At 37.8% G+C, this 13716-nt stretch overlaps 1 protein-coding gene across 2 annotated transcripts in view; it reads left to right on the top strand.

Moving 5' to 3' along the window:
• The window catches only part of WWTR1 (WW domain containing transcription regulator 1), a 123803-nt gene extending 111171 nt beyond the window's left edge, over positions 1 to 12632 (top strand). For both annotated transcript variants that reach the window (XM_072958961.1, XM_072958960.1), the window contains exons 5-7: positions 2720 to 2853; positions 4264 to 4376; positions 9132 to 12632. In XM_072958961.1, the coding sequence (XP_072815062.1) occupies positions 2720 to 2853; positions 4264 to 4376; positions 9132 to 9316 (432 nt within the window). In that variant the 3' untranslated portion in view covers positions 9317 to 12632. The remainder of the gene's footprint in view (positions 1 to 2719; positions 2854 to 4263; positions 4377 to 9131) is intronic.
• Positions 12633 to 13716: the final 1084 nt, after the last annotated feature.

Here is a 13716-nt window from a genome sequence, read left to right as displayed (position 1 = left end):
TATGGTTACGAGGGAAGGGTGGTTGGAAGGGATAAATTTGGGAGTTCGAGATTTGCAAATATTAACTACTATATATAAAAATAGGCAAAAAAAATTTCTTCTGTATAGAGCAGAGAACTGTATTCAATATCTTGTAATAACCTTTAATGAAAAAGAATATGAAAACGAATATGTGTGTGTGTGTGTCTGTGTGTGTGTATATATATATATATATATATATATATATACATATATACATATGACTGGGACATTGTGCTGTACACCAGAAATTGTCACATTGTAACTGATTATACTTCAATTAAAAAATAAAATAAAATAAAATAGAGGAAAGAGATGTGAAATGACACCGTGAGACATTTCCCCATTATAGTTTAGGTTATTTCAGCTTTGGTTATTATAAATAGTTCTTCTGAATTTCACTTACATGCTTAGCCACATACAAGTGTTCTTTTAAAAAGGCATACAGTATCTATTTGAAATATTCCAGGAGTAATTTAAATGAAAATTTAGAACTATAGATTTTGTATCTAGTTTCTGGTATTTTTCTTACAATTTAACATTTTATTTTCATATGTCATTACAAATGACAGATAATTCATATATGTTATGTAATTTTTTTTAAATCTAATGAAGTTCCAGAAATGATTCTTATTATATTTAAATTCAGACCACCTGGAGTTGCAAATTCAACCAGTATTCTTTCAGTGTTTGGCGAGATGTTTTTTTATCCTCCTAGCAGCATATTTAGAAGAATAGATGTCCTGGAGGGAGTGTATAGCTCAGAGGTAGAACACATGCTTAGTATGCACGAGGTCCTGGGTTCAATCCCCAGTAGCTCCATTAAAAATAAATAAATAAACCCAATTACTTCTCCCACACACAAAACAATTTTTTTAATAAACAAAAAAATTAAAAAGAATTATGTCAGATATAAAGAAATGCAGGAATCTCTTCAGCTTGTATGTTTAAAGGGGCATCAGTTTAGGGATAACCTCCTCAAATCTTCAGAATGGTTGGAGAATTGGAATATTCTAATTAAAGTTGATTTTTTTGGATAATGAAGGTGATTGTCCAAAAGACCTTTGAATCTGCAGTTTATAAAGGACCAGAAACTGTATCATTGACTGGCTGCTTTCAGACTGGTTTGCGTGTGTGTGTGTGTTTGAGGGGTTGGTGGTCTATGCCCCTCCCATCAGGTCCAGCCCCTGTTATTCTTCTGTCTGAGGCCTCCCGGTAAGCTTTGCTTGGAAGATAAGGTTTCAAATGTGCACTTCCTATCACATAGAAACAATTACAAGAAAATAACTCAGTGTTTCTAGATTTATTCAGAAGGTACTTCCAAGATTGGGATTATGGACTCAAATCCCCTTTTTAAAAAAATCTCCATTTTTTGGTTTGCTTTTTATAGATTTACTGAATAAAATTTGTTCGTTAAGTATTTGATTATTTGCCATCTGGATGAGCTGGAGTGAACGAGGAGCCCTTTCTGGACAGGGGATTTATTTCAGTAAAAGTTAACAATACAGTTTCTTATCAATCATCTCTCCCACGGTTTATAAGACTCATGCTACCGTAACTCCTAGTAACAGTATAATGAACTCTAGTAACCGAAAGTTTTTATAGCCGATGACTTCACTAGACTTGTCTAGACAGCAGTTACTCTATAAAATCATAGCATGTTGGGACTGGAAGAAGTGTAACACAGACCCTGTAACTTAGATGGCCTGAATAGTCTGTTTGCCATGGTAGCCAGGGTTTTGGGGTTTGAGGGACAGTGAGACCAATGACTTCAGCCTGGGTAGTGGGAAACTGATAGGCGTAAATACGGGAAGGTCCTAACTTTGGTTTTGGACGCAAGTACAAATATACAAAAGTATTATTCTCTGGAAACAGCAGCAAATTGGAAAGGAATTTGGTGTCTGGTTATGTTTGTCAAAATGGGAGCCACTCCCTGGAGGTTCTAGCTAGAGAAAGTAATTGCAGTCAAATTCATAAACTTTTGGATTGACTCTCCTTGGCAGAGTAATGCTAGCTTAACAAAAAAGAAAGTTCATGTTTTAATTTTTGCTAATGAAATCCATATGCTATCAAATAGGTAATCGTCAGTGGGATTCGGACTGGAACTGAGTGGTTCCCCAACCTTCAGCCATTTTAGTCAGGGAAATAATTAGTCAAATGGAAAAACTGATTGACTAAGAAACTTTTTAACTAGTCGTTTTGCTGTCCTGGCTATTGATATAAGACTGCCAGATGTGATTTTATGCAAGCCTGAAATGAACTCATCCCACAGTGTTACTGCCCTGTAAGTGGCAGAGACCAGAATGCACCTGCTAGTTGGAGAAGACCAGTTGCTCTGATTGATTTAGATTTGGTCTGAACACCTAGGATAAAATAGCCTTGTCTCTGAGAAAGTGTCTTGAGAGACCTTTATATGACTTCAATTGGATGGGTGGGACAGTCACTACGTAAATGCTTTGAGGGCAAATACCACATGAGCTTCTGGTTAACTTTGTGAATGTGAGAAAGTGACTTATGCCTGTAAGACTTTCTTCAAAGAAAGAACACTAATGATTTCCTGATGATTTTGGCTTATGGGAAATAAACATAGAGTGCGTGTATGTTTGGTGAAAAGTTTTTGTGCAAAGCATCCTTTGCTCCTATCCTTGTGACAATGAGTAAATGACTCTTGCTTCTCCCTGTGACTGTCCTGTTTCTGTAGGAAGCCGCCCTCTGCAGACAGCTGCCCATGGAAGCAGAGACCCTGGCCACAGTTCAGGCTGCTGTCAACACCCCCGCCATGACCCCAGACATGAGATCCATCACGAATAATAGCTCGGATCCTTTCCTCAATGGGTAAGTCAATATTTTGAGGCCACTTACTTTTGCTTTCTTTATTATGTGGTTTCATGTATTATGGGTCTTTGTTTATGCTGGGAGCTTGGAGGTTGGGGTGAGGATAGAGGGAGAGTGTGGAGGGAAGTGGCAGAAAAGAAAAGTAGAGGAAGAAGTCATCTACCTTTTAAAAACAAAATCTCAAATTCAAAAATCGTGATATGACATGGAGTAAACCTCTAACCAATAATTTAAAAATGGGATGATTTCAATGGGATGGTGTTGTGTAGTAATTGTTAACAGGTTTCTTGTGGTTTCATGTAGCCAACAGGGGGATAAAAGCATGTCCTGTGGTAAATAGGGAACAATGAAGAGGTGATGTTTATGGTGAAATGTGAATAAGATTATAGTTTAGTTAATAGTATTACACATTGTCCATCCCTGGTGTTGATCACTGTACCATGTTTCTGTGCCACGTCCTCGGGAAAGCTGGGTAGAGGATGCACACGAACTCTGTACTCTTTTTACATCTTCTATGTGAGTCTAAAATCATTTTATGATAAAATTAATTAAAACAAAGGGGTGTTGTTTTAAAATATGAAACGTATGAGCAGAAGCAAAAGGTAATTTAGCCAGAAATATCTTTGTGCATAGAACAAGTCAATCATAATTATAGTCTTTTAAACCCAAATAAAGGGCAGTTTTCTATTTCTTGCATCTTTTCTGCCCTTGCAGTGGCTTCTGGCAAATGAGCAAATACAATTATGAAAGTTATTAAAAATAAAGAGATGAAAACAAACAGTAACCGATATGACAAAAGAAAGGCGTTTTAGATGATTGATTTAAAATACTTCAGATGTTCAGAGAAGTATAACGACTAATTCAAGATTTACCTATGTACCCAACACCCAGATGTGACATATTTCCATAGATCTTATTTTTTTTAATGTCTTATAATTAATATGTAAACTCATCCCCACCACTGAAATCTGTTTCTTTCCCTTCTTGCCGCCCTAGTGATAGCCCCTAGGCAGTTTGGAAGTTGATGTGTATCCATCATGCATATTTTCGTACTTCTTATTGCCTGTTCAGGTGTATCCAGAAGCAATATTCAACATTTTCTGTTTTTTTTTTTAATTTACATAAATGGTATCATTCTCTAGATGTAGAACCAAGTGTTCAAATTGTTATTTTGAGTATTTTGAGATGAAAAGGGAATCAGTGTCAGTTTACTATGATGGCAGTTTTATTGGCTTACAATTTACTAATTTTACTGACAGAGGGTTATACATTTCCAGATGTAAAGGAGGCGCAAAGTTCACCCTCCCTTCATTACCTGGGAGATAGGGCAGGTTGACAGCACTATACTCTTTTGGGGCCTTTGTGACTGTATTTCAATTTTGAAATTTCTTTCCATCTTTTGCTCGGCAGGGGGCCGTATCATTCGAGGGAGCAGAGCACCGACAGCGGCCTGGGGTTGGGGTGCTACAGCGTGCCAACGACTCCGGAGGACTTCCTCAGCAATGTGGACGAGATGGACACAGGTGGGAGCGGAGCCTGCGAGTCCTGGCAGTGGGTCTGCACTTCCAGACCGTATCTTTAGTCATCTCAGTTCTGAAAGCCAACCAGAAACACTTAACCTCAACAGCAACATAAAATGACAGCTGAAAAGCCACCTGAACCACGCTATTAATAAACCCTAGCCCTTCCCTGTAGTTTACACAAATACAGTTTTATATATGGACACAGGATTTTAACTTCTGCTTTTTTTTCTTTACTGTTTTTTTTTTCCCCAGCTTGTTCCTGTAGCCCTTTCCTCACTATTGCATTAACATACCACTGTCTGCTTTGCCATTCTTCCACAATGGAATATTTATGCTTTTCCAGCTTTTGGTTGTAAGGGCTGGGCCACCAGGATGCAAATTTTTTCATGTTACTCACTGCATTTGGGAAGCAGTCGGCGGTGGGTATTTGAAAAGTTAAGCAACTCAGAGGATTCAAAATTGTCGGCTCCAAGTCCTCACAGGGTAACAACGTCCTCCCCCAGCAATGAAATGCGACCTAGTCCCTGGCTGCCCTGCCTTCAGGCCAGGCCTCATCTGGCTTCCGGTTACCTCCTTTTCTCCAGGAGTGAGGCTCCAAATGTGGTCTTATTGGCCAAACCTAGACTAAATTATCAAAGTCCTAAACTCCCAGAAGATATTCTAGAGCAAAAATTAAATTTAAAGAGCTGACGTGTCTACTCTTTGGAATTAGTCATGCAAGGTTCTCCTCCGTCATCCCTGTGGGTAGAAAGCTGTCCTGTGGTGACAGTGACCGCTTTCCCGAGTGCCACGGTCGGGGTGTCCGTGTTTCTGACACTCTGCTCCGCATGGTCCTCGTGCTCTGAGTCTAAATGCCTCGTCAGACAGGAGCCCAGCTCGGCCGGGGCGCTGGAGCAGCTGTTCAGGCCCTCGGTGCGGGCCGTCATCTCCATGTTTAGAGAACTGCACAGACTGTCTTGTGAGGAGTCACCCAGGAATGGTTTGAACTGTTTGTTTGGTTATCCTTCAATTTATTACTTCAGCCTTCTTCCTCCCTGCCCGCCTCCCTCCCTCTCTTTCTCCATGTCCTTCTTTCGTTTCCAGTGTAAGATTTATTTTGCCCTCTTTGGAACAGCCTTATGAAGTGGCTCCTTCCTATGTTTAATAACTGTTTGCTTTTCACCTTTTAAACACTGGGACGCCAGTAAAGCTAAAAAGCAACCTTAAATAAGAAAAGACTCAAGAGCTTATCTAAATCTAAGCTTGACATCGAAAAATAAAGAAGATGGATTCTTTCCTATGACTTTTAAAATTTTTTATATTTGTATAGAATGAAAGATTCTTTAAATTGCTTTGCCATTTTCTAAAGTTTCACACACGTGATTTTATATAATCTCCATAATAACCCGTTTGTAAAAAACCCCCTACCCCATTACTGCTCCCGCCCCTCCCCCACTGGTAGCCACTAGTTTGTGCTCAGTATCTGTGAGTCTGCTTCTTTCTTGATTTATTCACCAGTTGGTTGTATTTTTTTAGATTCCACATGTAAGTGATAGCAGACAGTATTTGTTTTTCTCTATCTGGCTTATTTTTCTTAGCATAATGCCCTCCAAGTCCATCCACATTGCTGCCAATGGCAAAATTTCATTCTTTTTAATTGCTGAGTGAAAAAGCTTTCCATTGTGAATGTGTGTGTGTGTGTGTATCACATCTTCTTTATCCATTCATCTGTTGGTGCACACTTAATGGCTTTTTTAAATGATGTTGAATTGATAAATAAGGATTGTTTTGAAGCCAAAATGTAGAATTAAGTTGTGTCCTGAAAAGAAGAACATAGTTTTTGCAGACAAGCAACATGATTAATCTTTATTTCTCTGCTTCTTGGCAGTGAGTTTGGGGAAGTGATGTAACCTCCAGGGGCCTCACATTTCTCACCCGTAAAGTGGGAGTAACATGCTCACTTCATAGAGTTGTGAGAGTTCATGAGGCTAGCGCTTGGCACAGAGTTCTCCTCTCCTCCTAAGAAGGCTGAAGTCATGTACAGGTTGGACTTGTTAAATGTTAGGTAGGGTTCCAGGTTATGTGAATGTTGGCCCGTTGAGTTTAGGGTCACATCTGTGAAGTCTTATAGGAAGTGAGGATAAACCCACTCAGGGGAGAAATGTAATTAATTACATAGTAACAAGATGAGGAAAAGCTGCCCAGAGCTCAGGTGTGGCTAGAAAAGGTCTAGTAGACCCACTGACCAGAAGTTGAATGGGAAGAAGCCAGCTGAGCACTCCCTTTGCAGAACACACCTGGAAACAACAGCTGGATGTGGTGTGAGGAGAGAGTGGAGGGAATAACAAGAGCAAAGGCTGGGAAGTCACCCATCTTTTCAGAATATTCTCTGTTGATCACATCCTTTCAGAATTGCCCGGTTTTTGGTCTGTCCCACTTTTTGTTGATTGATTAATTAATTATTATTATTGTTGATGCAAATATGCCTCCTTTAGTTTTTTAATCGAAGTATAGTTGCTGTACAATATTATATATGTTACATATGTACAATATAGTGGTTCACAATTATCAAAGTTTATACTCCATTTATAGTTATTGTAAAATATGGGCTATATTCCCCATGCTGTATAATATGTCCAACCTTTTTAAATTCTCAAATTTAATTTAATTTTATTTTATTAAAGTATTTTATGTCCCATTTTTTAAATGGATAAAACTGCAAAGACCGAAAAGATAACTATGAGGTTGGAAAGTTGCTCCAAAGAGAGACATTTAAAAAACTTTAACCTTAATGAAGAACCTTTAGTCTCTTTATGCTTTCTATGTCTGAAGAGAAAGGATAAGAGGAATTCTTTACAACAGAGGTTTGATTTGGTTAATAAGTGTATTCTTGACTTACTGAAAAGTTAAAATGAGAGATCAGTAGAGATGAATAATTCTAACTGGAGATGAAGAAAAGACATCCAGCACTTTAGATCAGATAATTTTTCAGGGCAGATAATTTTCTTAAGCCTCCTTTCATCAGTTACACTCTAGTGGTTAGGAAAAGTTATTTTGGATTTTGTTTTCTCAGTTGATGTTGTTTTTCAATGTCAGTGATACAACATCAAAGTCATGTTGAACTTGATTTAATTTTTCAGACTACTGCCTTTAACAATGAAAATCCTATAAAATATTTCCAAGAGTCATTGACATTTTATAAGTTAGAGAAAAGCCATGGAGTTTTGGTGTCATCCGAATGCAAGTTTGATTATGTTTCCCTCATCACTCAAAAAGATGTAGCTTTTCTCCTTGGAAAATGCATGTGGTTAAAATGAATTTTCTCGGGTTTTGCTCAGAATAGTGAAATTTCTATGCACGTTTCTCAGGAAGGCTATTGTACTTGTAGGACCCAAAAGCTAATTTAACAGGTTTCTTCAAATTGATTCTGTGGTGGAAGCTGGTCATAGTTATCAGTGCTCCTCAGACTTTGAGGTATATTTTATCCCTTCAGATAATTGACTAGGCTATTGGAATGAACCAATTGTTCCCAGGTTTTTCTTTCTCTCAGCACAATCAACAAACGTTTGTTGTGTTTTCGTATTTGTACGTGTGCGTATGTATGAATGAAGCCCAGAGCCACATATATGTGGCAGATCCTATATAGCACTTAACTCCAGAATGTAAAGAAGGTACTGTCACCCCAATTTCAGACACGTGAGGTGTGTCTGAGGTCACACGGTTAAGAAGCTCTGTCTCCTGGCACAACAGTCAATATGTTTTCTCCTTTACATTATTTATAGAGAATATGTATTCTTCATGTCACATCCCAGACACTTTACTCTGGAACGGCATTGTCAATTATGTCCTCCAGACTCTAGTTCTATTAGGATATAAATTCTGCCAAAATTGGATTTGATGATAAAATGGATTTAGGTAATACTGGCTTAAGCAAAATAAAACAGAGTTCCTTACTACAAGACTTCTCAGAACCTTAATATGCTCCCGTGCACAGTGACTCATGCATTGTGGGGAAGAAAGATATATAGTCGTGGGGTGTATGTGTGCATGGAGTGAGGGGGGCAGTCTGCAGAACCCACCTTTTAAAATACTTTGAAAATTATCCCTAGAGCTGTCGATGAAGGTAGCTTTTTTAACATTTAATTTAATTAATTTATTTTTAATGGAGGTGCTGGGATTGAACCTGGGACCTTGTGCATGCTGGGCAAGAACTCTACCACTGAGATATACCCTCCCCTGCGAGATAGTTGTTTTAATAACGTGGTGAAAAGAAACTCCTCCTATCTATCCACACTCCTACTGTTTTTGAGCATAAAGAGGGATGATGGGGCAAATTCAAGCTTACAATTAAATTGTTGGATTGTAGCTCCGTAACAAGATTATTACAGGCAGAACCTTTCTACCCTTTCACAAACCAGTTCTTTGTGACATTCATGAGAAGGCGTCGATCGGAGGTCAAATCCACAGTGCCTTCACTTGCTCCTTTCCTATCTCCCTGGACCACCTGTCCCAGACCGTGTCAACCCAGAACAATTCAAGATTCACCTGGCATCTCTGTATCTCTTACGAGTGAGCATCATCAACTCAGTATCAATAATGTGGTAGCTGAAATTGTGCACAGAGATGAAGTATTTTCGACCTGCAGCAATAAAATCTTCTGTTTGAATGTAGACAACAGCTGAAATGAAGATGAGAGTTACGCTGACAGTTGAATTTGTCCCAGTTTCAAGAGCTTAGAAACAGGAATTAAAATGGTTTCATTTCACTCTGTTACAGGAGAAAACGCAGGACAGACTCCCATGAACATCAACCCTCAACAGACCCGTTTCCCTGATTTTCTTGACTGTCTTCCGGGAACAAACGTTGACCTCGGAACTTTGGAATCTGAAGATCTGATCCCCCTCTTCAATGATGTAGAGTCTGCTCTGAACAAAAGCGAGCCCTTTCTGACCTGGCTGTAACCGATAACCATTGTAGCTTGGGTGCAGCCATGACCTGGCATTTCCTGGGCCTCTTGGAAAAAGCGATGGAGCAGAGCAAGTCTGCAGGTGTGCCGCTTTCTGCCTCCATGACGCATGCTCCCTCCTTTCCTTGTGGCCAGTTTAATCATTGCCTGGATTTGATTGGCAGTAACTTAACTTAAACATAAATAAACATTCTATTTTCATTTTCTGCACGCCTGCATTCCTGTGATGGGTTATGCAGAATCATTTCTGCAGAGTTGATTATGCAGAATTGCTTCTCCGCTTTTCTCTCTGCTGCCCCATGACTAAGCTTTATGGGTGTTCGTTGAAATTCATACATCAGTTGATTATAAACCATGAAAAGCTGACCACAGGCAGTGACTTCTGACAGGCGGCTCGGTCCAGGAAATGTACACAAAATTCTACCTGATTTACAGTTTCAAAAACTGTATTGATAACATTAGTACCAAATGCTTTAAAAAATATTTAACTTGAGCTTTAAAAAAAAATCATTGTATGGATAGTAAAATTCTGCTGTATGGAATACAATGTAGTTTTGAATCCATGCTGGTTCTGATGGTTCTTATTACTTTGTATTCACAAAGGCACACACAGCCCTATTGCAGTTTATCCTTCATCATTTTACTGTGCAGCAGCATCTAGACAGCCAGTCCTTCCAGCAGGAGAGGAACAGCAGCATGAGTCACAGTTCCTCCACTAAGATCTTATGAAAGAGACCAGTTTGGCACCAATTATGAACATTTATTAAACAAAAGTTTTTAAAATTACAAGTTGGATTTTTTTTTTCAGTTGCAGCTTAGAACTTGACGTTTATTTTATAAAGCGCTATCATTTTGTAGCTGATGACAAAGGGCAACCAGATGTTTTTGATGCATCAGTGGCAACTGTATTTTGGGCTTTGGAAACTGTCCTGAAAACATCGGGACAATGTAGCTTTCAACCTGCTAGCATACACAGGAAGCTGTTGCTTTTTAAATTCTGAAGCCTTGTTGGTTTTGCTTCTTTCAAGATTTTCAAGTGTTGAAAAACACTGTTATCTATGAAACTGAAGGATGAAGCAGATCTCTGACTGACGTGTAAAATAACGCCCCCTGAGGGTGGATGGTGGAGACATGTTTCTGAAGTCAGTGAAGTTGATTCCTAAGTATATTATCCTAACCCTGTTTGCTACAGTTGGTATCAAAAGGCATGTAATATGTACTCAGTACCTCTTATGTAACCAAAAACGTTTTTTATTAGCTCCTAAGGACTGAGAGAGAGCGTCAGGTCCACCTGACATGCACTCTGCCTGCATTGCCAATGAAGTCCTCAACTGTTTAATATTGTGAACTGACATTATTTATAATCTATGAATTTAATATCTTTTTTTTTTGAAAGACATTCATAATGCAGGTCTCTGAGAGGAACCTTTTAATTCCCAAAGGGCTTATTTGCTGGGGATCTTTAATTAAAGATCCCTTTCGATCTACCAGATTATAGACGAGCAGAATACATCTTATCTTGTTGGAAAGAAGGCAAGTGACAAGGGCAGAGATGAAGTAGTCAAGTTATGGAATATAGTGGAAAGGATACTAGGTGTGAAATGGAAGTAGACAAGCTATAGGACCCCAAGCGAGACGAGCGAGACGAGCAGGAGGCATGAGAGGTGCCCCGAAAGAACAAAGCAGCAATTTTCTCCTACAACCTTTGTACCAAAAGACAGCTATATAAGAAAAGACGGCTTCAGTGCACTTTATGTGGGAAAAGGAGGGGCGGGGATGCTAGTGCCCTGTCCCCGCTGATGCTGAGTACATAGACAGACAAAGGCATAAACCTACCGTTGCTCCCAACACAATGAAGTGATTTTTTTCCCCCCAAAGGACCCATAGTTTCTGTTCCTCTGATTCCTTCTCTCACTCGAAATGCTCTGAGAGGGATGGGGGTAGATGTTTCTGTTGCTACTAAATTGAAGGGAGCACTATTTCTTTTTCTCTTGTGTTAGCAGTCATTGCAAAAAGCATTGTACATTCTTTCTAAGAAAAAGCAAAAAACAAAAAAACAAAAAAACAAAAAACAACCAAAAACAAGGGACCTAATAAAACTGAGCAGTGTTACTGTATTTTTAAAAAATATTTTTGTAGACTCATTTTCAGGTTATTAAACATAAAAGAAACAGATACCCCTCTTCTTTTTTTAGGTAGTTAAAACATCGATGATTTGTATTATCAGTTTTTAGAAGTAATTTCCTAGTAAGCTTGTGGCATTAGAAAATACTAGAAAAATTTTTTTAGTGAAATTAGTTGGAACATTTATTAATGAACATAACAAGTATTTTTCCAGAATTAAATATGGACCCAGACTACATGTTTACTAATAAATGAAGCCAGATTTAATTTTTGTTGTTGTCTTTAAGGCCATAAAATACAGCCTTTGTTAAAAAACACTAAAGCTAGAAATATAAAGAACAACTTTTAAAGGATATTTCCTATTATTTTAAGGGTTAAAACCCCTGCAGAATTCATGATAAGGTGCTATTTATACTTTATTTCTTATTTTAAAACAACTGCGAGAATATCTTGTCTTTTTAGTCTTAAATTAATCCATAAATTTCAACATTTCATCCAATAATTTTGCCAGGAAAAAGACATATTAAAAATTGAAATTGAAAATAATTTCATAGATCTTTCTTTCAAGGTATTTTTTTCCCCTGATAAAACACATTTTCTTGAAGTAGATACACTGTCAAAAACTATTTGCAATTCTGTTAAATCTAAGTAATTGTTAATGTTTTACCATAGCATTTAGGATGTGAAATGCCATTTCTTTCGTTGACTATATGATATAGGAGGAGCACGTAAAACAGTAAAACCTTTAGTTTGTTGGGGGTGCTGCCGACCCCATCAAGGGAGAAAAGTTCTCTGTAGAAGAAGGCAATCTGGAGTGTGAGTTTCGCTAATGACAAGTTGTGTTCTCATGACATAATTGGAAAGTAACTTCTGAAAGTGCAACTTTTAAGAAAAATAAAAGCAGTTAAAAGGAAATTGTACATTAATTTAATTGGGAAAATGGGCAATTGACAGAGACCATTTCCCTAACACACTACATCATTTATGTGTTAGTACTTTAACTTTTTAAAAAATTATTTCTACATTTTGTAATATGACATATGTGTGTTTATTTTTAATGTAGATTTCTATGCATACAGAAAGTATGCAGAAAAATCAGTCAGATCAAACTATTTTACCTGGAGTTTGGTACTGATTTTTACTTCTCTGATTCTGTATAAGAAAAAATAAATACAATTGAATTTCCACTTGGAGCCTTCATCTTGTTATTATTTGAGTGTGTTCCTTTTATTGAGGACTTTGGGTGGTGCTGAAGAAAGGCTTATGTAACCCTCCTGGCAGACAATGAAAGAAAGAAAGTTTTGTAGGCAAATGTATTTTTGGCTCAAATGCCTGACCTTCAATATTTTAAATACCAAGGGGGAGGGTATGGCTCAGTGGTAGAGCGCATACTTAGCATGCACGAAGTCCTGGGTGTACGTTCATTAAAATCAATCAATCACTCAACCCATCAATAAACAAACTTAATTACCTTGCCCCTCGAAGAACAACAACAACAAATATTCTGAATATCCACAGAATTCTGATTTCTACTTTTATTTGAAGTAGCTCACTGAGACTTTAAAAAATATATTCTTTTTCTTTTTTTAAAATCACTTGGTCCTTCCAACACCCTCACATATCTGACTGAGACATCAGAACTATAGGATTCTTGTTGTTCCTCAGTTATTAACAATATTCTGTGGCTTCTTGTCGAAACTAAAAACAGCTCATCATTCATTCAGAGTGTGGGCTTGTGACAGTGTGTTTTCTCTTCTGAGTCACTTGACGCTCGCTGTGGTGATACCTTTGACCATTCCACAGAGGCACGTGGTGAAAGCACCCTGAGTAGGACAGTGTTTTTAAGCAGAAGCGTTCAGCCAAACGATGGAAAGTAGAGATTCTGGTAGAAACAACTTAGCAACAGTCCAGAGTCCAAGTCTCATGTACCTTTTAAAAAAATATATTTCATCATCACTTTGAAAGTAACATGGGCTGATTGTTGAAAATGTAAATACCAACATGTATAAAGTAAAAAGTGATAATTCTCTATCTTTCAACTCTCACACTTTAAGAAATACATCTGAGTGTTTTTTTTCTCTGTAGTATAAGCTGGACTTTTTTTTAACAAAAGAAAAGTAATTCTACCTGCTGTTTTGAAGCTTTCATTTTTATCTCTGAACAATCACAATGATTTCACTAATATATATTGAGCGTTGACTAAATGCCAAACACTATGCAAAACACTTGATGTATAGGATCTAATCTGCACAGCCACCCTATTTCAATATT

The sequence above is a fragment of the Vicugna pacos genome, chromosome 1, assembly GCF_048564905.1.
Source record: "Vicugna pacos chromosome 1, VicPac4, whole genome shotgun sequence".
NCBI classification, from domain to species: domain Eukaryota; kingdom Metazoa; phylum Chordata; class Mammalia; order Artiodactyla; family Camelidae; genus Vicugna; species Vicugna pacos.
The sequence above is the reverse complement of the archived record's forward strand: the minus strand, read 5'-3'. Positions and strand labels throughout refer to the sequence as shown.